This window comes from Argentina anserina, chromosome 2 (assembly GCF_933775445.1).
Source record: "Argentina anserina chromosome 2, drPotAnse1.1, whole genome shotgun sequence".
In the NCBI taxonomy this organism is placed as follows: Eukaryota; Viridiplantae; Streptophyta; class Magnoliopsida; order Rosales; family Rosaceae; genus Argentina; species Argentina anserina.
The window spans coordinates 448,772-473,369 of record NC_065873.1 but is presented as its reverse complement, the minus strand read 5'-3'; the positions used below and the strand labels follow the sequence as shown (position 1 = coordinate 473,369).

Here is a 24,598-nt window from a genome sequence, read left to right as displayed (position 1 = left end):
GAGTGAATGGGAGCCTATTCGGTGCTCTATCGGTGTGTAGACACCAGAGCAACGTTGATTATATGGTCGACACGTGGTTTCTGATTTTTGTATTAAATTAATGCTTTGTTCAGTTTTCCATGTTTACCATTTTTGTAATCACGGCAAAAGAATGAGAAAGACGGAGGCGGTGTTCTACGCGGAGACGTACCAGTGGTACCATCCGATTCAAGCAGGAAAAATCGACGACACTGACACTCTCCCTCACGATAGCGTCGTTTACGGAGCCTGGCTTTGCTCCTCCGCCTCCCTTTACGACCCTTCCGGCGATCCCAAGCTCATCGGCAACCCTTACTGCACTTTCTTCGTTGGCCGCCTCTCTCACCTTACCACCGAACACACACTTCGCCAGGTTATGAGCAAGCAAGGTCTAGTCAAGAACTCGCATTTGGTTAGGCATATCGTGACCGATGCGTCGCGTGGCTATGCATTTGTTGAATTTGAAAACCGAGACGGTTGCCTTCATCTTCAATAGTACAGCGCCAGATTGTTTTTTGAACAGACACAAACAATGGGTGGAATTCGTCTTCTTCTTTGTTGTACGTAGGTGTATCAAGAGGAGCTTCCTCTGTCTTTCATATGATGATATCTGCTTTGTCCCTCCACTCTTCCAAAACTTAAATCTCGAGAAGAAACCCAGAGAGAGATTGAATGATTGATTGATGTTATTGTTGGTGGGATCAGCAAGGAAACTAGGTAGAGGAAAACTGATGACCGGAGGGTAAAAGAGAAAATTTCATAAAATAATCTGATAATGGGAACCACGTGTCACATGCACAATAGTCGGTGTGCAAACACCGGAATTACGGAAGGTGCATACAATCCGTTTCCTACTATTGAAATGGATAATTACTTAGATTAGCAAGTCGTCGACGCATTGGCAAATTTGGATTCTTGGACGTCGGCGAACTTGACGGAAGTGGGTTTCATCTCTAGATTTCGTCACTCGATTTTTCATCTTGAATTTCGAATTCATTGATTTCTTTTAGTGCATGCCCCTCGTCTACTCTTAGTGTTGTATTAATTTTGGAAGACGACATGTTGTCCTTTGTTCTTATATAGCCACATGTCCACGACTTACACATCAGTTGAGGACTTTCTCTTTGGCATTCTACTTTCACAACAAAACTACTACAAATTGACTTCGGTCATTTAGTGCCTTCTTAAGACAATACTATACTGGTTAGTGTCACACACTTTTTTGGATCTTCTTAAGACAGTAGACTGATACCTTCATTTAGACCAAAAACAACTAAGATTCATGCCTTCCTGGCTTCATATATTTGCAAAATCCAAGATACCAACACAATAGAGAACCACAGAAATGTCTTGATTTCCCTGGGACGAAAGACAACTTCCACACAAAAAAAAAAACTTGATTTTGGGAAGAGAAGAGATACTCCAAATCCACGTCCACACTTTCATAGAAATAGGATGAGAAGATGAAGGAATGCATTATTTGTTGGTAATCTATTTATTAAATAAGTAATTAATACAAAAGGCAAAGATGGCATACCATATGAAACACAGCTTGTGTATTCTGACTGAATCGCAGTCTCTTCAATCAATTTCAATTCAGACCTACGATTCTGAAGCCTCAACATCACAACATCTTTTTCTTGAATTTCGCTATCACAATCAGATTTGCTGAAACAAACAAAAGAAAAGAAGCTTAGAAGATATTAATCAATGATAAATCAGGCAAAGAAAAAAATGTGTAACAACAAACTAAAAGTTTACTACGAGCCCTGCTGGAGGAGAATATTCATCCCGTCTATCTCCCTCAAATTCTTCAAGCAACAAAAGTATCAGATTAATTATTTAAAATATGAAAGTGAAGAGATCTTTTCTGCAAAATAATTCTTACCCAATTCAATGTCACACGATTACAGTCTGTCATTGTTTCTACGCCTTGTTTCTACCCAGCTATTCATATTCGATCCCTTCAAATGCTTCAATTGAATTGTTGATTGTTTGCACTAATCCACGTACATAGTTCAGCTTTTGGATAATGAAAGCTTGTTCTAATCTCTGATCACGCGACAAGTCACCCTTGTATGATTCCCAGAAATCCACGAACATAATTGAGCTTCTGGATGATAAAAAAATTGCTTCTAGATTAACGAAAACTTCAGGGCAGCCGCATCGCATTATCATCATTAAAAAATGAACATAATTGAGCTTTTGTACGATGAAAATGTGTTGCAATCTTTGATTACGCGAAAGGTCACCCTTATACATATGATTTTCCTCATTCGCCCCATATACATCTTTGTGCTCCATCTTTTCCACTTGCACTTTCTTTTGGAGCTTAAAACTTTTCATTTGGTGCCGCACATCAGAAGGATCCATTTGATGGAAGACTGGAGTGACTATTTGCCCCAACTCTTTCCTGCACTACACTATCTTGATGACTTTGTCCAAGCACCAAGACGAAGAAACGAAATTGTTGTAAACAGCTTGCTGATGCTATCTCCTTTCCTTAATCCTTTCCTCAATTGTTGTAAACAGTTTCACCAGCTACGATTTTGTATCCTCAACATGGCAACATCACTTTCATGAATTTGCCTAAGACAATGCTCATTAGATTTGCTGAAACAAACACAAAAGAAAATAGGCTTAGAAGATATTAAATGTAATGTGATGAATCAAGCAAAGAAAAAAAGTGTAACAACAAACTAAAAATTTACCGCAAGCCTGTTGGAGGAGTAAATCCATCTTGTCTATCTCCCTCAAAATTTTCAAACAACAAAATATCATATATTAATCATTTGAAAACATTAAACTACATAGATTTTTTCAAAAAAGAAAATACTTACCCAATTTAGTGTCACACGGTTACTCTCTATCATTGTTTCCACCCAGCGACTCATATTCCCATCAAATGCTAAAATTGAATCATTGGTCGTTTCTAGTAATCCACGATATTAATTGAGCTTGTGGATGATGAAAACTTGCTTCAAGAAAAGACTTAAGGGCAGCCACATTGCATTAGTCCCATTAAAAAAACAAACATAATTAAGCTTCTTATGAAAATTTGCTGCAATCTTTGATTACGCGAAAGGTTTTAAAATTAAGATTTAAACAAAAGGTTATAAATATATATAGGATCCTTCCACTAAGGGATCCTATTTTTTAGCCTTTCAAAGGGATAGACAACTTGACCAACTTCTTGATCACATTTCAACATCTCTACCGTTCAAAATTTAGATTCTAATGTGTAGATTACCTTTATAAAATTTTAGCCAAAATGAAGGTGTTTAAGGTATTCAAAACTGGGATTTAAACTTCTAAACATGAACGGTTCATGTTTGATAGATTTGGTGCGTCTATTTCTTTCACAAAGTTTGATACATTAACAATCACTATTTTTATTGAAATTGTATGTAAGTGATCTACACATTAGACCCTAAAAGTTGAACGGTTGAGATGTGAAAATGTAATCGAAAAGTTAGTTAATGAGCAATCTCTTTAAAATACCCCAAAAATGGATCCCTCATTAGAATGGGGTGATATAGAGAAATTATTATATTTACCCACCACATATCTCACGTGGTGTACCTCTTAATGTTATTGGTCTATTTTTTATTGTGATTATTTCTGATTGGTTCTTATATATAAATAATTTTTGTCATTTTCACCGCGTCCATGATAATTATACCATAGCGTAATATGATTGGATGGATACACCACATGGCAGTGACACGTGGTGTGGCGGTACACATAATAATTACTTGGGTGATATAGGCTATGTTTGGTAAAGCTTTTTACCTCCGGTGATTATAAGCTAAGCTAATAGAAGTGTTTGGTAAATCAACTTTTCACTTGTTGCTTCTAAAAGCCAGAGCTTTTAAGCTCAAAAAGAAGAAGTTGCCCTTACCCTCCTTTTGGAAGCAGAAGCCATGCGGTGCCTACTATAGCGGAGAACACTGTAGTTTAATGAAATTTTCGTAGTCCCGATAGGTACCCTCATCTCTTTCAACTAATTACGACGAATTGCCACAGAAAAACCTTTCAATCCTCTCACCCAAGCCCTTCTCTCTCTCTCTCTCTCTCTCTCTCTCTCTCTCATTTCTTCATTCCCAAAACCAGCCATTGATGGCTCTATGAAGCTTCCATGCCGCCGCTTCACCCCTCCACATATCTGCCATGGCCACCGTCCCCTACCTCATCCTCCTTGTCCTCCTCTCCCTCCTCTCAGTCACCTTCAGCACCACAGACTCGAACGACCTCGCCATGCTGAACGAATTCAAGAAAAACATGACCAACTTCGACCTCCTCAACTGGCCCGACGACAACTCCGACCCCTGTGGCCCTCCCAAGTGCGACCACGTCTTCTGCTCCGCCAGTAGAGTCTCCCAGATTCAAGTCCAAGAACTCGGTCTTATTGGACCTCCCCCATAACCTCAACCAGCTCTCCCAACTCTCCAACATCGGCCTCCAGCGCAACCACTTTAGTGGGCCCCTCCCCTCTCTCAATGGCCTCTCCCAATTGAAGTACGCCTTCCTCGACTACAACAACTTCTCCTCCTTTCCCGGCGACTCCCTCGAGGTTCTAGCTCTAGATGGTTTGAACCTCAACGCCTCTACAGGTTGGATGTTCCCGCCGGAGTTGGCTAACTCGGCGCAACTCCAGAATCTCACCTGCGACAACTGCAACCTCGTCGGGCCGCTGCCGGAGTTTCTTGGCAATCTTTCTTCCTTGACCGTGCTAGAGCTCTCCGGGAATGGAATCACCGGCGAGATTCCAGCGAGCTTTGCGGGGATGAATGTGCAGAGCTTGAGGCTGAACAACCAGAAAGAAGGCGGCGGGTTGAGTGGTGGACTTGGTGTGGTGGCGACAATGGTGCAACTCAACTCGGCTTGGCTTCATGAGAATCAGTTGACATGTAGTATTCCTGAGAGCATTGGCGATTTGGTTTCGTTGAAGGATCTTAATTTGAATGGGAATCAACTTAGCGGTGTGATTCCTGATAGTTTGGCCAGTTTCGAGCTTGATTCTTTGAAATTGAACAATAACTGGTTTATGGGTGCTATACCCAAGTTTAAGGCTAAGAATGTGAGCTATGATTCGAATGCGTTTTGTCAAGACACTCCGGGGGTGCCTTGCGCGCCGGAGGCTACCGCACTTATTGAGTTTCTTGGGGGTTGGAGTACCCTACTGAGCTAGTTGAGGGTTGGTCTGGTAATGATCCTTGCAAAGGGTTGTGGTTGGGAGTGAGTTGTGGGAATAATGGGAAGGTGTCTGTTATTAATCTACAGAATCGTAATCTTAATGGTACATTGACTCCTTCAGTTGCCAAGTTGGATTCTCTTACTCAGATTAAGCTTCAGAATAACAATCTGACGGGTACGGTTCCTACTAATTGGAATAGCTTGAAAGCGTTGACGGTGCTGGATCTAACTGGGAACAATATTACCCTTCCATTGCCGAAATTTGTGGACACTGTTAAAGTGGTCGTTTATGGGAATCCTTTGTTTCATGGTAATCCATCTGAGCAGGGCCCTGCGCCAGAGAGTAATTCTACATCAACGAGTTCCCCAACAGGCACATGTTCTAATGGGAATGGGACTTCTGAATCAAAGACATCAAAAGGGCCCAACATAGTTTCGATTGTTGCTCCTGCCACAAGTGTTGTTGTTGTTACTTTGCTTGTTATTCCTTTGTCCATATACTATTGTAAGATGAGAAGAACCGGCTATCAGGCTCCAAGTTCTCTTGTAATTCACATCTTCATTGAAAAATTTAAATTGACAACAACTTTTAACATCTTCATTGAAGATGTTCTAAGACCTCAAGTAACTATCGTTGATTATAGTCATAATGATTACACTCTGTTATTACTATGAGGTAAAAGATAAACCAAAATTGTTCTTTCTGTCAGTGTATTGAATAGATGTATTGTATTCAATATGTATATATCCTACATTATATAGTGAATAGATGTATACTCTTCCTCTCATGTCCCCCTAGCTACTAGATAAATTATTAGATGCCTGCATGTTTGCTGCACAAAGCCAGTACATGGGTTTCAGAAGCAAATTTAGTTTGTTTTGTGGGCCTGCAAGGGCTTTCAAATGGATTAATTTTAAATTGGACCACTCGGAAGCCGAACCTGCCGGTCTACTTGCATGCAAAAAATGACAGGACCATGAAACCCTGGATTAGATTAGGGTTAGGATTGCCTACTGCAATAATTTGGGATGATATGATGAAGACATTGGCCACTTTGGAGTTCTGGCCTTCGGAACTTGTTTTTAGAGATTCGATCCATTCGGTCAGAAACAAATTGTCTCCCTCGAGGAGCTGCTAGAGATGATCGACGACAGCTAATCCTCTATTCTCAATTCTCTATTCCCTTCCATGTACCCTAATCAACTCTTGACATGTATCCTGCCACCTAAGAATATTTAACAGCTATTTGCCTCCGTTAAGATTTATAATTTATTAAAAAATTATAACCCTTGCTAAGAAATAAAACAAAGAAAAATGGAAGCATCTCCATCTTCATCCAAGCTCTTTGGAGATCATATTAGATAGATCCATATGGAGGCTCGGCTCATCTATAACAACATACAAATTCTATATATGAAGTTCTCAATTTTGCCCATGGAAGAATGGGAATGTTGTTATCTCCCGTCGCCGGTTGCAACCGCCGAGAGCATAAACGAGCAGCACCACACACCTGTTGCTCATGGTAAACAAGTTTATTAAATTAGGATTTGGAAAGTGATATTGATCCGAATATAGGATTTCATGCTCAAGAGCCTATGCGTAGAAGCTCTTCAATCACCAGATACCCCTACTCTTTATATATGGAAAACTTTCAGATTGAGCATGAATTTTTCCCTTTCAATCTGTTTCAAAAACTATTTGCCTATCCCTAGTTCCCTACATAATTCAAAAATTATATGCGTTTAATTAGTCCGCTGTGATCATATTTCCTACACCAACACACCAGATTCATATTTCATTCTTCATCATAAGATCATATGGCTGATGATCTTACCCAGTTACACACAACATAATCCACCACCGATTACACCACCACAACCAACATTTTGGTTTCAGTTCATGGACGATTACAGATTCATAACTCCTTGCGACCCAGAGTCAGCAGACACTGTGATGGAGGATGAGTTCAATCTCAGCCTTTTATTTTTTTAATTGAGACGAATTTTACAAGAAAATAAAAATTGACGGGGTTGTGTTAATGTTAACTTGTCTTAGGTGGCAGGACACATGTCAAATGTAGGGTACATGGAATGAAATAGGAAATTGGGAATAGAAGATGATCGACTATATAGTCCATTGAATATAGAGTGATTTACCAAGTTACTAAGTATTGGATATGGGACAAAACTCCTCAGCCTCCATATGATTATATATACTAGCATTGGCCCACACCCGATGTCTATGGAGGAATTTCTTTTTTTCTCTTTATATTTATTTAAACAATTATTATTGGAGAAAGAACGTGGTTATTAGAGAAAAATGTGGGAGTGAGAAGTTCTAGAGAGATTTTAGGAGAAAAATTAGAATTAATTTTTACATTATTTTGTTTATTACTATATTATCCTTTATTTATTAAAATATATTTTAATATAATCTATGGTGTAAGGGTTAGATCATGATTTCAAATTCATTTTGGTTGACAAAGTGATATTTGGTTATATATACCGGATGATAAATAATAATATCAATTAATAATAGGTCATGCTATTAACACACTCCAAAGTGTTATTCACACACCCGCTCCATAATGAGCGCCAATTAAAAAGCCAATTTAAAGGGTAAATTTATAATCCAATTAAACTATAGTGATAGAAAAGGAGAGAATGTGTGTGAATAGTAATTTGGGGTGTGTTAATAGTAACATTCTTAATAATTGAGGTTAATTGATTAATTGAAGAATGTAACAAGATTTTCAAACTTTAAATTTGCAATTAGAAAACAATGATAAAGAGATAATAAAAGTATGCGAAATTGGAATTTTAGAGAGATGGAAATAGAAGATGATAAAGCACGTTCTATGCATGTGCAAAAGAACTGCATTCATGCGTGCGATATTTTTTATTACATTTATTTTTATCTTTTAAATGAAGGTTCTCAATTTTTAGATTTTGAACAACTGACAAGAAAAGCTAATCACACATATGACGAACTCTCGTCTTTATGATTTTCCGCAATCTGACTTTTGTTGGGAGAGTGAATTTTATTGGGAAAATGACTTGAGTGATACTTAATATAAGAAGGCATGACCAAAACTTGACACGACCCACCCCAAAATTTAACCTAATATTTAGAATAAGTCGTGCATGGACTTTTGACAAATGAGACATATCAAAATTTTGGCAGTCTCCCTTGAAAGTAGCCAACTAAACTTGCGAAAAACTGCACTTATAACAATGTCCAACCATAACGAACTTTAACATCAAATATTTCAATCTTAGTTACACAACTTAAATCCAAACTCTTAAATATCATAAAACAATCATCCAATAAAATTCAATATCAGAGCAACTAAACGGCATAAAGGAAAAATGACTTGTAGGCTAAGCATGTAACCTACAGTCTGGTACTCGGCGGTAGAGAATGCTGCCTCACAGTAGCTACAGGGAATCTGTAAACCTGCGAACTGGGCATTTAAAACCGAATGGCCGAGGGGAAAGCATTTAAAATGTTAGAGTGAGTGGACAAAGACGATAACAGAAATAATAAAATTTAAAAGCTACTTCCCCAATTTTATATTTTATATAATAGAAACTCTTATAAAATCGGACTAGACCCCGCTAGCTAAATAATATCCAATCGAATACTGATAGAAAGACTACTAGCCTCGCTAGCCGATGAATATAACTAAAAATATAGGAAAATGGACTAGCCCCACTAGTCAAAAGATGATGCCAATTCAAATAACAGAGTAGACTAGCTCCGCTAGTTAAACATGAAATAAGAAGTGTCATACCATATGCCCCTCGGGCGTTATATATATATATATATATATATATAATCTCAAGTTCTCAATACTGTCACGTCACGTTCACGAAGAGGGTATTGATTTGTCATGTCATTGTCGACTATGTAGCATCGCCTCCCAGGCGGAAAAATGATATAATATGCTAGCATAATCATCTCAAAATGTATGGCCTCAAAAGTTAATGAGTGAACTAGCCCCGCTAGTCACAATATAATAAATGAGCAAAATCATAGAAGATGGACAACATTTTTATCCGTTGATCGTGCCCCTTTTTATAGGTAAGGAGAGGATAACGGAATAAAATAGAAAATCAATCTTATCCGTTGATTGTGCCCCCTTTATATAGTTAAAGGAGAGGATACCGGATTAAAAATAGATAGAACGAGTACGGTTCTCAACCGGACATATAAATCTCAATATATCCAACAACAATTTCGAGAATCCCATTCCCAAATAATGAATCAATAATTTCTAAAAATCAAATAAGGCGTTATATATATTTCTCATATCTATTTCCAAGACAACTATATAGGACTATCATTATAAATAAACAAGAAAAATAAATGAATTCATATAACGACAAAATCAATAAAATCCAAATATTCATGCATGCATTATATTTTAAAAGAAAAGTCCACTCACAATAACCGAGCTATGCCGAGGGTGGGTCCGAGGTTTCCTCAACTCGAATCTCCCGACCTCCTGTTGCAGAGACATATAAAATTAATGACCGCAGCCCGGTTATATTTAATAAGGAGAACAACAACCACCCTCACTCGTCTAAAACCGTTACTACTTCTACCAAAAATTCTTCAACTTCTCTAATAACCCTTGTACACTCTCCAAAATATTTTAGCATCCTAATACCATGAGTCCCCCAATTTGTGGATCAAAACCGCAACTCTTTACCATTTAAATACGGAAAATAATCGCATAAGCTATCCCAAAAATCCTCCAAAAATTCTACGAATAATCATACACCCTCCTCAACCATCACGTAGCTTAAAAATGCCTTCGAAAAATCTCTGGCACGGTGGTGGCCGCCTTTGCCGCCGCCGGAAGTGGCGGTCGATCGACCGTATTTCGACCACCACCAATGACCACCAAATTTCACCACCACGATCCAAAATGACATTCCTAACAACTTCTAGTTCACAACAACAACCAATTTTAACTCTAACTTGTCCAATTTCACCGTTTCAAAAAAAATTCCAATTTCAAAACCCTAGAATTTGAAATCATCGATTCGATCATTTATCCTTCAAATTGGTTCAGTTACTTCGGTGAAAATGTAGTATGGCACGAGATCTTCAAAATGCACCAAGCATCCATCCTATGGTGGCCTAAGGACGGAGTTCCTGTAATACCCCGAAAATTCATATCAAATTTCCAATGAGTTCCCTGATATTATTAACTTGGTCATTCTCTAATTTTATTAGATGAGGATGAAAACGAAAGGGTTCGAAATATTAATTGTTCGAGAACGTTCAATTTGATGAGTTTAAGAGTTGATTTTTGACTCATTGGGTTTCTTAGAAAACTTCTTACAAGAAAGTCGTAGAGCTCGTCGATACGAATTCGTGGACACGTGGCACGCCTAAATCGGAGTTCGTATGAAGAAGTTACGAATCAAAAGGTATTTGGACATTTTTGGAAAATAGTATAAATAGGGGAATTAAAGAGAAAAAGGGAGAAAAATCAGAAATTTCGGATCAGATACTGTTCATACCGAAAATCCTAGATTTTTCTTTCTCCGAGTGGCTGACTTTGGGCCGCCGGATCTCCGCCGTCCGGCCACCATAGAGCGGCGCACCGGTCACGTTTGAAAGGTTGTTGCATCCCCTGTCGATTGGTGTAGCGCCACCCGCCATCTCGCCGTCGTTTAGGAACGGTGAAGCCCGAAAGTTCTCATGAAAAAGCATATTTCGCCGAACTTCAACTTGTCGGATCTCACTCCTTCGGCAACCAATCGGTACAATTCTTGTCTCATTTTGAAGGTCTCCTTCCATACTACAAACCCTCTAAAATATTTAACCCCAATCGTTGTATGCTAGGAGAATCGAAGAAAAGAAATTCTAGGTTTTAAAATTGGGGCTTTTCGGTTCTTGTTAAATTGAATTGTTTAAGCTCAGAATTAGACTTTGTGATGAACTAGGAAGTTGTTAGGAATGTCATTTAGATTATGGTGGTGAAATTTGGTGGTCATTGGTGGCGGTCGGTGAACAATGGCGCCGCATGAATAGTATTGTGAACAGTGATCATTAATAGTTACGTTAAACAGTACTCTATAAACAGTAAATGTGAACAGTGTTCATTGAACATTAACTGTGAACAATGTTTTTAGTAAAACAGTGCATTGGAACAATGTTTTAGTAAAACAGTACGTTGGAACAGTGTTTAGTAAAACAGTAAAACATGAACAGTGTTTCTGTGAACAATGTTTTATGAACAGCATTTAGCTGTACTGAAATCGTCACCTAATATTTTACGTATCATTTTCTAAGCATTTTATCATGCTATTAGGTGACCGACGAAACGAGTGAGGAAACTACTTTCAGTGTCGTGGAAGTTGCACGCAGAAAATAAGTTAAGTAAAATCTCACAATGACGAATCTACTCTTGCGGAGATTCATGATTACGTTAAATTTAAAAGAATGAACTATGATATGTATATGATATAGTGGATGGTGTATGTGTATAATCGATAAAATAGGTACATATATATGGTTTGCTATATTATATACTATCGTAATTTCCATTGCGAATGAGTTCATTATAGCGTTGATATTTATTTATTTGAGCATGTCGATTTGATTTGTACAATATCATGTGATGATTGTATGTACGTGGTTTTAACTTGAGTTATGTTAAAATATTTTTGTGATCTGTGAACCTGTCTTCGGACGTGTTGGCATGTCAGAACCTAGTCTTGGCCGGGCGACAGTTACGATTTAGTTAGAGCTCTACCATGTCTGCCGGGGTACTAACATGAGGGCTAACAGAGGTGTACCAGCGCTTATGAGTACCCTTATTTTAGACATTGGGTAGCGAGAGGTTGCCCAATGTCTGGCGGCGTACTAACATGAGGGGTAACATAGGTGTACCAGCGCTCATGAGTACCTGTATTATAAATGTATTTGGGTAAACAGAGGGGTTGCCCGATTTCTCATGAGCACGCATATTTTCAGATATTATTTGACAACCAGATGGGCCGTCCAATGACTCATGAATACATTTATAATTAAATGTTTTTAGTATTTTTCTTTTGGATATTGGGTAGCGAGAGGTTGCCCAATGTCGGGCGGCGTACTAACATGAGGGGTAACATAGGTGTACCAGCGCTCATGAGTACCCGTATTATAAATGTATTTGGGTAAACAGAGGGGTCCCGATTTCTCATGAACACGCATATTTTCAGATATTATTGGACAACTAGATGAGCCGTCCAATGACTCATGAGTACATTTATAATTAAATGTTTTCAGTATTTTCTTATGTGTTTATATGCGATATGTATTATTGATTTACTCATACGAGCTGCAAAGCTTACTGGTATGTTTACGATCCCGGTGCACCTATTCGATGGTGTAGGGGATAGTTCTGCATGTGTGGATTAGCAGAATCAGAGGGCTTTTACTGAAGATTGTCAAAGATTTCTTTCTGCTCTTTGTGGTGAGGATTGAGTGAATTTCACATTTTCATTGGTTGTGTATTATTCGAGTTGACTGAGTCACGTTTTGGACTCTATTTCAATACACTGTTATGATAAGATGATTTCAATATATTTGAGATTGTTTTTGAGTTTTCATGGCTTCGAATTCGAATTTTTATCATTCGAAATTCGGGGTTGTGACAGTTCCGGCGAGAGAGAGGTTCGGCTTTAAGGGTTTCTCGACGCTGTATTTCCCAAACGGTGGAGCTATGGGTGGCGATACCCATCCAGATTGATCGACGATCCTCCCAGCTCCAAGAAGAGACCCGTGCAGCGGCCCACTTTGGTTGGACGGCGGAGAATGGGCACTGCTACAGTGCCGAGGTCAGGGAGGGGTGCGGCGCTACTATTCGTCTCTCTCTCTCTCTCTTTTTCTTCCCTTTCCAAAAATGGCAATTTACCCACCTATTTAAAAAAAAACTCTACCGTAAACAGTAACTTTCTAAAATGGGCGTTTCTCTGACAAAACTCTTCTACCACAATCCAACGCCAACTACTAAATGCGGATTTCGGTTACGAACATACCTAAAATTGGATGATAATACTATTTAACGAAATAAAAGATTGGGGTCGTATCAAAACTCCTCAAGTTTGGTTATATTGCACTTTAACATCCTCATTAGAATTTATAAATTCAAAGCTGAGTGACATGAAATTGTGACGGCATGTGATCTAAAATCTCATAGAGTATGGACAGATCGAAGATTTAATAACATAGTACTAAGTTTGGGCGAAGGCCAAAAAATATTTTAAACACTTAGCAGAGCAGTGATAATTTCAACATATAAATGATAACTTACACTTGTTAAAACAAAATAGAAAACTGAGATTCAAGTGAAAAGAATTGTCTTATGTACTTTTTGTTGATATATAAACCTCGAAAAACAGAGCAAATAAACCCAGAAAAATAAAACAAATGACTCAATTTTTCCTGGGCAGCCATACTTGACATATACTCAATTTTTTCACTCCAAAAAAAATGAGGTGGGCTACAACAAGCCCTAATCCACCCCTAGATATGTGCCTTTCATAGAGACAAGCATGCGCATCAATCGCGTATTTACCATATCATGTATGCCATGTGAAATTTTCATTTTATTACTAAAAGAAATTATAGTTTGAGATTATTTCATCTAGAGTTGATAAATTTTCATTTTATTGCATGTTTCTTCCTTCTTTTTGTAAGTTTTTCTGTTTGTAAGAATATTACACTCATGCTTAGATCAATCTTTTGGCAAATTCTCAATAAGGTCCTCCATAGTTTAGTTAGAAAATTATTACATGCAATTTATATTTGAATTTATGATACTCTATCTTGACAGTCACATACTAAAGTTGCCTACTTTTGCCAAATTTCTCTTGGGATATAGCCTAAGATGCCACACTTAAGTGTCTAGCTACATCTTAATCGAAGCCTGGCACAAAGTTGCCGCATCATCCCCGCTTCAAACCCGCCACCATGATCTGATAATCCCACAGCCAAGAATTTTGTCTTGCCATACCCACGCAAACTGCCCTCCTTGTGTCACTGCCATTCACGATCGTTGCCTTGCCGAAAGAAAAACGTGGTCACTAATTGAAATCTAATGTTTTAAAACACTATGATTTTAAAGGCCACTGTTAAGATTGATGGCGCCCTTAGAGAGTTTTTTTTTTCTTTCCTAGTCTTTTCTACCTTCATTGCACGTTTGCATTAAAAGGTGAAATGAAGATGATATTGTTTTCTTTCTATATAATCAATGACGGTTTTCTCAAAGGTTTTCTAGATCCAAGAATTAATTTGCGTTGAGAAATCTTATTAAACCGCTTTCTCTCCGATGGACCAAAAACTTTTTGGGATTTAAACTGCAATATAGTGTATGCGTGATTTGAACTTGGATATGGGGTTACCAGACGAAGGCTCTTAGCAACTCAAGGTCTTGGGTTCGAGTCCTTGTGGATGTAGCACTGGGTGTTGGGAGAGTTATCCCCTCCATTCGGAGGTCTTCCGAGCTCGCCGGTTAATCCCTTCGGCAGATGTGGGATTCCTTCAGGCAACTGAAAATAGCTAGGTGCATGTGTGTTCAGATTTAGTACTTTTTGAATTGTCACCAACTCTTTCTGAACTAAAATTATAAAGGAAGGCCCATACTGCAAAACCAAGGGTCAAAATTAACCAAACTACCAAAAGAAAGGAAATATAAAATTTCAGCGCAAGTAGGCGAGTACAGAGTATAGACTGATACGAAAAGCTTTGGTTATCAGAAGTTCAGAACCCAGAAGCAGAAATTAAACCTCATCAAAGGAGAAATCTGGAGAGCCCTACTTTTTCCCCAAGTTCACGAACATCCCTTTCAGTTTGTTGTTTATATTCCAGCAAAGTGAAGCTCTTAAACACAGCTGGTTCAGTAGTACTGCGACTCCGTATCACGGTATCCAGGGAGGGGCAGTAGAAGTATGCCACAGAAAACCTTTCAACTTTTTGATTGGTGATCACCCTGTGCCTGATGCTCTTGTAAACACCGTTGCTCATGGCCTGCTTAGATCATATAACACACGAGAACATAACTGCAGTTGTGAGAAATACAGAATATAAGACGACCTAAGTCGTAGAGGGAGACTCATGACCAGCCTCAGGGTTTAATTAATAAGATTCCAATTATACCTCAAAAAGATCGCCAATGTTGACAACCAAAGCTTCAGGATTAGGTTTTACTCCGATCCATCTTCCTTTTTGAAACAATTGCAAACCTCCAACTTGGTCTTGCTGAACAATTGTTAGAAAAGCGGTATCGGTGTGAGCCAAGAGACCAAAGACTTCGGAAGAAAATGGACAGGGAGCGGGAGCATATCTATTTAGTCGAAGAAAACTAGTTCCTGATGGACAGTGATCTCTAATATAACTGGATTCAACACCCAAACGCTGCGCTAAAATTTCAGCTAAGCTTTCAGCTAAATGAGACACTTTCTTCGCGTATGATTCAATCGTCGACCTGATGAAACGTAGTGGATATTAAGGTAAAGAAACTAGACGCTGTTAATTAATCAGTTACTTATATAAACTTATATTACATACATGTTGAGCTGAATTTGAAGCTGTTTCTATCAACTAGATTGTATGTGTACTAAAATGGATTTAATGAGCGAGTATCCTTTAGCACATTATAGATGCAGACATATATCAAACCAAAAAGATCATATTATGGATGCAGAAATCAGACGATTAATTTAAATCTGATTATCTTGAAATTAAATATGCAAAGGAGGAATTGAGCATTAGGCAATGTCTGTTAAGCGCCTACTCTCCGAGAGCCCATAGGCTTTTTTTTTGTAGACGGCGTCTGAGTCTTTAACATAACAGTGACAAGTGTAATTTGATTGAAGGTGATTTTTCCTTGTCCACACTGTTTTTCATTACTAGAAATCATCGATTGAAACAGTAGCATCGTTATTGAGATGGAACCCAACCCGATCTACATTGCTTTCGCCCTTCATAAATCTGGATGCAGGAGGGTATGAATCACCGGTCGTCAGGTAACACATCACCATCTTCCTTTTGATTCTCCCTCTTGGCTTGTCTTCTCATAAACCTAACACCACATAGAGAACAACGACAGCAATACGAAGCATGCGCTACAAATACATTGCAACAATTTGGCCGGAATCCTAAAACCCAATCGGAACTGTTGCCATCTCTATCCTCAGATCCTCTTTCTACATAGATCCTCGTTAAAACTTAAAATCACAAAGGTGTTCACAACGCATAGAGGAAGCCATTGATGCCGGCTCGACGTTAAATCAAGACAAGAAAGTGGAGGTGATGAGAGCAAGGTCGCCATCGCCGCAGAACTAATCGAGCTCAGTCTGGGCTTGGGTTCTAATGTTTTATGCATCTCAAACTGACGACTTCGCACGTGTGGTGAAGGGAGATTACATACTTACCCGCCTCCACTTCCACAACTTACCAGTTTTTTTCTAACGTCTAAGAGATAATTGTCGTCTCTACCATTTTCCAAACAGACCTATCATTAATCGACATGTCAGGAATTTAAATTTAGACTCTCAAGAGTAGGCTATTTCCAGAACTTGCCTCGAACATTATTCGATCTTGTTGTTACTTTTATAGCGGCCACGGGATATATATATATATATATATATAGGTACCACGAGGCCCGAGTCTATCGGGCAAGGACATCATCCATTTGCACACGTGATGAAAGAGTCTTGAGCACGTGGTACACCATGCAAAGCCACGAGTCTGTGCCCTAGGGCCAGAAGTTCTCTGTTGGAGTCTGATCTTCTTGGCCCTCGCATGACCCAATCTTGTATGCGCAGTACGACACCACGACATACGCAGGGAGCTAAGACAGACAGTCTCACAGGCTCCACGTATTTCCAATTGCCAAGCAAGATAGCTGTACTTAATTACTCAAAAGGCATATTTATATATCGATGCATTCCAATCGATCTATATGTGGGCATATTTTCCTTCCTGAAAAGGCTTTATTTAGGAACAATGGCTACATGATTCCTACCCTTGACAAGACTGCGACTCAAATCATTGTCTGGCTTTTGTATAGAGCATGACTGTAATCAATCCAAGTCCAATTGATTAAAATATTTGGAATCACACATGTGAACAGATGAGCGAATTCCAGATCATAATATATACTAGTATTGGGGCCGCGCTTTGCGTCGGCAATGCTAAAATCATGTAATGTATCACAGTGATTCTACTAATGACAACAATCACAACATACACATAGAATAACATTCATATACGTTCACCTCACGCACTAAACCTCACGCACTAAAGATTTCAATTTATATTACATTGATTCATAGTGAGCCATTTCACTAAACAAAACAGCGAACATAAACTTCATGCTGAAAAGCCAAGTGAATTTATTTTTTATCATAGCAGCTTGACATTGGATGACATGACTGCTATATTTCTAAAGTGCAATTAGAATCTCTCTGTGACTCCATATATAATATCTAACCAATCTAACTTTTGTCCTAGCAAATTGACATTGGATGAAGGCACATTTAGTTGAGTTCATTTAACCCTTTTATTTTCCAGATTGTTCCTCTATTGAAAAACTTGCTGCTCCTTCATTGTTCTACCTGCAGCCAATGAAGTTGCGGCTCTAAATTATGAAGCTCTCTCATACTTGAGGATCATAGATCTCTCCATAAGATGACTGTAAATGAGAACATGGAAAAATGCAATGCTATTTATCACAACCTAACAGAAACTTAATTGTTTTCGTATTGAAAAGAATTGGTACAGACCTTTGATTTCCCTAGCTTTGAGCTTTGCATGTTCAAGAATCCAGTTTCCCTATCTACAATTAGACTGACATTGTAAGTAATCTATTAAATGTAAACACAAATCAAGAATGAAGCATTCCCTACTAATGGATTAGAACTACTAAGTAATCCAATTTAGTGAATTTACTATCATTTGTCAATTTTCAAATGACAGCAGATAATCTCAGTTAAGTTTTAGCTAGTCAGCCGTATAATATTAAACTTGGGCAATTGATTAGAACTATGGGAGTCAAAACCATGATCTGATGAACAACATCAAAAGCAATTGCTAAGTAATAATGGGTATGCCTTTTCTAAAGAAAGCAATGGAAGAGTTACAATTGAAGCCAAGCTTGTACGTAATTTAAGAACTGAGCTTCTGGTATGTCACTTTGCAATCTAACTTTTACCCAAATTTACACTGCTAAAAAATTAGAAAAATCCAAATCTTTTGGGGTTTAACATAACCTGAGATGAAGTTTTTATTTTTGTTTGCGTAAAAATTGCAAACAACAAAGAGATACAAATAATAACTACTATTATAACTTAATATGGAATTGAAGATGATTGAAAAATGTAAAATGAGAGTTAGATGATTGAATTTGTTCCAGTTTGAGGGTGAAAATTACCCTGAAGGTGGCTGCATATAAATTAAACAACGAATTTTCTTAAAACTGTACACAAAGCATATAAGTAATTTATAGCATACATGAAGCAAGGCCTTGCAGCTGCCCGGCATTTAACATTCTTCTCCCAAACCAAATCTCCCAGTAAGCATACCTTTAAGTTAATCATCTTCAATGCTCTCTTCCAATCCAGCAAGTCCTTCAAATGAAATCATATGTTTCATTCAATCAAAAACCAGTATAAGTGGAAAGAAGGTATCACATCTCTATTTATATAACTACTACAATTGAAAATTTTCTCAATTCAAGAAGAAATAACTGAATCAGTTTAGTTTTGTCTCTATTTATATAACAGAACTGATATTTTGATACTAATTATTGGTCCATGATCCCTTTAAACAGACTTGAAGCCATCAAGTGTTATAGTAAGGTACTGAACTGGAATAATGAATTCAAATGAGTAACAGTTTTATGCCAAATAAGCCACATTGCTCGTTTCACAAAGAAACTTATTTCATACCCCCAAAACAACAATAAATCCAAAAAAATAGGCATAATTGGTTCCTGTTGAGAATGAGTTGTACCTCATGATTGATAACTTCATAGCAGTCACTTTGTTATAAACATGATATACAAAAGCAGGGTTTAAATGAACATTATTAAAACTGGCTCATGTTCTATACTTTTGGCATGAGAGGTTAAATGAACATCAAATGTGTCCAAATTGATGAAGTTAATCTAAACTGAAGCACACATGGGCTATTTTTCTATGATTTGCAGCTTGCTACTTCTTAGAATATCTAGAAGCTATAGAGGATTGAGTAAATGGCACCAAATAGATTGAGGTTATACCTTTATGATTGAAAAAGGAAAGGGAGTTGCCGCCAATTATTTCTTCTCCCTCAGCATGAACCCAGAGTATCAACAGAAGAAGCAAGCATAGAAAACAATAGAAGTCATCAACCGCCAAGATATGCACCCCAAAAAATATAATCAAACACAACCCAAAGCTGGAAATAGTGAAATTTTAAAAGCAGTCAGCATATAGCTAAGTAACCATTACATGATACATGACGTTTAAATCATTTTCTAATCAACAAATACAGTAAACAACAACGAAACCGATGTAGCTAAGTAACCAATACCAGAAGAGAAATTGATGAACCTTACTCTAGTCGTACACTTGAAAATTTGATCTGCAAACCCAAACTCTCACCTACAAAGATAGACCAAGCAAGCATGAACTACAAACTTATAATCAAAACTTGAGAAACATGTGAGCTATAGACTTACACGGTGGCCGTTGTTCTTCACTGTAATTTAGACACATACTCCGACTGACACGGAGTTTATCACTATGGAAATCTGAAGCTGCATAGTGGATATTTTGTAAGAAACAAAAAACTTAATTACTTTACAGATATTATTTATAATAAGATAGTATTGTTCAACTATAATGAAACTTTAGTCCCGCGTCAAATGTTAATCTTTAAGCTTCTCTCGCCAATTTCCCAACTGGCTCATCCTTTAGATTCAATTACTCACCCAGACTCAGAGCATCTAATTAGTTTATAATAATAAACTAAACCCAATCGATTAGTGATTAACAAAAAAGGTTTGAGTTGGGAAAAAAATGACTAAACCCCATGATCCCATTATTGATCAATTAAAATGGAATTCTTTCGATTCTCTAAATTATAAAGCTTTAAACGAAATATATATATATATATATATATATATATACATATATATGAAAACGATGGCTTTGAGCTTCCATAGCAACCCAGAACAAAACTTAGCCACATGCAAAATGATCAAAACACCAATTGGAATCAAGTGAAAACCAAGAATAAAAACTTAACATGACTAAAGATACTGGATAAAGATGATTGAGGAAGAGAGATGGATAATTGAGCTTTGATTTCCTGCTCCATTTGCACAGCAACAAAGACAGAAACGAAAATCATACTCGCCCTACTTCGTTGAGAGAGAGAGAGTTCCGCAAACTGAACGAAAAACTGATTTGAGCACATCCAAACATAAGGCGATGGAAACGGATTGGACAAAACAAAACCAACGCGAGAAGAAACACATAAGAAATGCATTCCCTCAAAATGGCAAAACATAGTTGAAATACCTCGCTCGACAGCTGACAGCCAAACCCCTAAATTCGATGGCAAGAATGTAAATACCAATGAACAGTAAGCTTGATCTCCCTTCCTCCTCTAGGGGAGGCGCTTTGCGCTGGGAGATCAGATTAGCAACATCAGTTTTCCACAGAGAGACAGAAAAAAACTGAAGATGAGGAAGAGAAACCCAAACTAAACCACCTACAATCACAAAGAGAGACAGGAGGAAGAGAGCTCTGAGAGAAGGAGAAGGGAGACACACAAATGATTCACCAAACGAATGAAGGGGTTTTTGAGAGGAGAGAGACGCCGAGAGAAGGGAGAGAGATGCAGATGGAGCAAGAGGAGATCAAAAGTAAAGTCATCATTAAAACCTGGGTCCACAGAACCTATTCTTTTCACTTTCTGTAAGCCGAGCCGAGCCGACACCGACTGTAGTGCAACTATAGCGATACTGTTGCTATACTGTTGAAATTGCAACCGGCGTATAATATATAGGAAATATAGATCGAATTAACTGAATAATGTCGGTGAAACGATAAATTTTTAAAGAATGAATTAAGAGTGTCGGTCAAATAATTAATTAGATAATGTCAGAGAAATTATAACATATTAATAAATGAGTTAAAGAGTATCGGTTAAAGAATTAATCTTATACTACTATCACTCTAATCGTAGCATCCTAAATCAACTAAATAGTGCATATATTATAGGGTACGTACATAAATAGAACTACTATTATGTTATTTGAAGTTAATGGGTACAGTATCACATATAATATTTGAATTTTCTTTTTAGTAATAAGATCAATGACGGGATGCCTACCCAGCTGGTTTGATCGTATTTCCTCGATCCCAACAAATTAACAAAACAAACAAGGGCACCAATTTCCTTTGACAAAATGCGTACGTGTAATTAGTATTACGTACCCTTTAGCTAAAGTCTGAAAAGTATACACCAGAAACTACATACAGACGACCTAATTAATATTCTATATGATCTGCTGTTTATGATTGTACAATTAGCAGCTTGTTAATATCACATCTGATGTGGAATTAGAAATATATTTGTAATATTTGTTTGCTTTCTTTATTTTGTTTGTTAAATTATATATATTCACCGACGAATTGTTTGGTTGCCTTTATAAGCACAAAAATGGAAGTTCAAATTGCATTGTCAGAGTTCATACCTAAGTCTCTGGTGCTGTTCATTCATGTTTGGAATGTCCGCCATAGAAATATGAAAGGCTTCCGACCATGAGAATTGCTGGACACAAGTAGCTTTTGGATTCCCCCAACGATAACTAAGGGGAGATAGATTCAAATATGTTTGTTCTATCTTTTTATCGAAAGGCTGATGAAACAGCTTCTGTTGCTCATCTCGTATGCTGTTCAGAACTTCTGGTGAAATCCCATGATTCACAACTACAAAGAAACCCCACTGGCTTGCAGCTTCAGCAATCTTGTTCGTACACTTGTCTCTGTTTATGTCTTCATAATCCAGATGGCTAAGATCGATCACAGGTAGCTCACATTCCTCAACCTCTGGAAATTTGTTAATTATTGGGGAATTTAGTAAGAGGTCCTTGCAGGCTCCTTGGAATGGAGGTTCGAAATCCATGAGAGATGTCGACACAAATTTGAAAGGTAGAAGTAATTTTCAAGATCTGTACCAACATATATATGAATATGAAAAATGAAGTATCCGGAGTTAATGCAGATCGAAACTGTTGAAAGCCAGATCAATTCAAATAATGATTCCTTAAGTTTGAGCTTAATTGTTGGAAATCCATCTGACGAGCAATAAATTTAGCAACGAATTGTATAAGCTTTTTAACTGCATATCCCTTCACTGGGGCGATTGTATCGCCTCTACAACCTTTCTTTCCCTTTCTTTGTTTCTTGAAAACAAAGAATCAGGAATTACTTGTTTACACTCTACAGTGATCTATGAAAAACAAATGTTATGGAGTCATTCCACCCAATTATGATGCTAAAAGAGACATGCAGATGGAATACAGAATCACTTCTACATCTCTTGTTGAGCTTAGTTAAATACTTAAATCATAAATTAGTTATATACACGCAATTGGTTGATGTAGAAATTATATATTAACACCAGTTGAAGAAGACAGCTTAATTCTGAACCCTATACACAAAGAAATCCTAAAAAAGATGCAAAATTAATTTCTTCCCAGAACACTTTGGCTCTTTCAATTCTTTCTATAGCACATACCTTGTGTATTTACACTACTGGTAACAATTCATTACCGGCCTAAGAGTTACCCAGAACAAAGATAGTTCAGCAGACAGCTAGCACAAGGCTTAAAAAGTAAAACATGTCAGTAGCTAGTCATTTTTCTCTACATAATGAAGTCTGATTCTTATATATGTTTAGTTGATTCTCTGCAAACTGGTAGGTCATATTCATAAATATATATATATATATAGGTATATACCACCACATTCGATGAATGGTGGATATCAATGAACGAAGTGTCCCATATAATCATATATGCCAGTTTACCTGTGAAAAACCTTTGATATAATAGTGTTCCTCAGAGCTTCAATTGAAAGGTTAGATATCATTGAAGTACGTGCCCCTGCCAGTTTTGATCATAGTGTTCCCCGGAGCTTCAGAATTCAGATTATGCCATAAGCTTCCTGATCATCTCCAGCACGTGTGCATGTGGTAAATATATGTGTGGTGTCAATACCTTCACAGAATCACAGTAATGTTTCAATTGGCTGATGAAAATAATGGAAAGTATATGAAGAGCGACTCGACCTATCTAGCTAGCTAGTTAGGGACTTAGGGTTACTGGAAATCTGGAGAGGTTCACGATATAAACATATAAAGTAATGAGGCTGTGTATTCCAGTAATAATGCATGCTGCGCTAGCTTATCGAAAATCTATGGCTAAAGTAGAGAACACGCGTTTGGATGTGTTAACGTAGAAAACAGGAGAAAGATCGAGAGGGGGAGATAAATTCTAGGTTATAATGTTATATATATGTCTCCGACTTGGAAAGATATATATCTTTGACTTTGTAGAGATTTTCATTTAGACGAGAGTTCTCCAAGTTTCTCATTAAAACGGTTTTCAATTCATAACTCAAATAACTCCCTATATGTATATTGTATAAAAAAAACTCCCTATATGTATATGCAAAGTAGGGAAGCAATACGTACGTTTTTAATCCGGATGCTTGACACACATATTCTCTATATATATTACATATATATCTCTTAATTCATATTTCCTTCTTAAAAATTAGAGAGAGTGTTGAAAGTTTGTGGAATTTCGTTTTTAATTTGTTCACGTTCCCTGTTTTACTAATAGTTCAAATATGAGAAGTTGTTGGAATTGCTCACATTTCAACACATAAATTCTATGAGCAAACTAAGCTTGTTTTTCCCTGATATAGTTTCTCTAATATGGTAAATGGTTGGAGTTGCTCTAAGCCTCTAACCATGCCATAAGTTTCTTAAACAAATGTAATAACCCTAATTTTTCAAACAACATTTGAGTTTGACTTGAATTCCATAAAATTGTGAAATTTAATTAGAATGAGTGTGAGTGGTTGCAACGTTATGAAACGAGAAACGGGAACGTTCTCGGAACGTTTAATTCGAAAAACGTTACGTTTCCGCAACGTATATATCGACTTTTATTCCGTCTCGCGGTTGCAAAAACTTCATTCACAAAAGTTATAGAGCTCGTCGATACGAGTGCGTGGACATGTGACGCGTTCGAATCGGACATCGGCCGTAAAAGTTATTAACGTCGAAAGTTCATTTCCGATTTTGGAAACAAGT

At 37.5% G+C, this 24,598-nt stretch overlaps 1 protein-coding gene, 1 long non-coding RNA gene and 1 pseudogene across 2 annotated transcripts; 2 read left to right on the top strand and 1 right to left on the bottom strand.

Annotated features, from left to right (window-relative positions):
- The first annotated feature begins 151 nt into the window (after window positions 1-151).
- On the top strand, window positions 152-5,889 carry LOC126782171 (receptor-like kinase TMK3; annotated as a pseudogene).
- A 9,121-nt stretch (window positions 5,890-15,010) lies between these two features.
- LOC126783201 (gibberellin 2-beta-dioxygenase 8-like) lies at window positions 15,011-22,399 on the bottom strand. Its single transcript, XM_050508622.1, has 3 exons — window positions 21,969-22,399; window positions 15,377-15,704; window positions 15,011-15,247 (listed from the first exon to the last, which is right to left on the bottom strand). Exons 1-3 carry the CDS (start codon window positions 22,397-22,399, stop codon window positions 15,011-15,013), a joined length of 996 nt encoding a protein of 331 aa, XP_050364579.1.
- Window positions 22,154-22,763, top strand: LOC126783202 (uncharacterized). The gene is made up of 2 exons (XR_007670842.1): window positions 22,154-22,302; window positions 22,371-22,763. It is a non-coding gene; the product is annotated as an uncharacterized LOC126783202 (long non-coding RNA).
- Window positions 22,764-24,598: the final 1,835 nt, after the last annotated feature.

Bases quoted from the DNA above. Each gene is read 5' to 3' on its own strand.
- LOC126783201 (XM_050508622.1), bottom strand. From the start codon at position 22,399: ATGGATTTCGAACCTCCATTCCAAGGAGCCTGCAAGGACCTCTTACTA. The intron at 15,705-21,968 runs GTATGAACTCTG...ACGTTTCATCAG, and splicing joins GAACAGCACCAGAGACTTAG to GTCGACGATTGAATCATACG. The intron at 15,248-15,376 runs GTATAATTGGAA...TGATCTAAGCAG, and splicing joins ACATTGGCGATCTTTTTGAG to GCCATGAGCAACGGTGTTTA.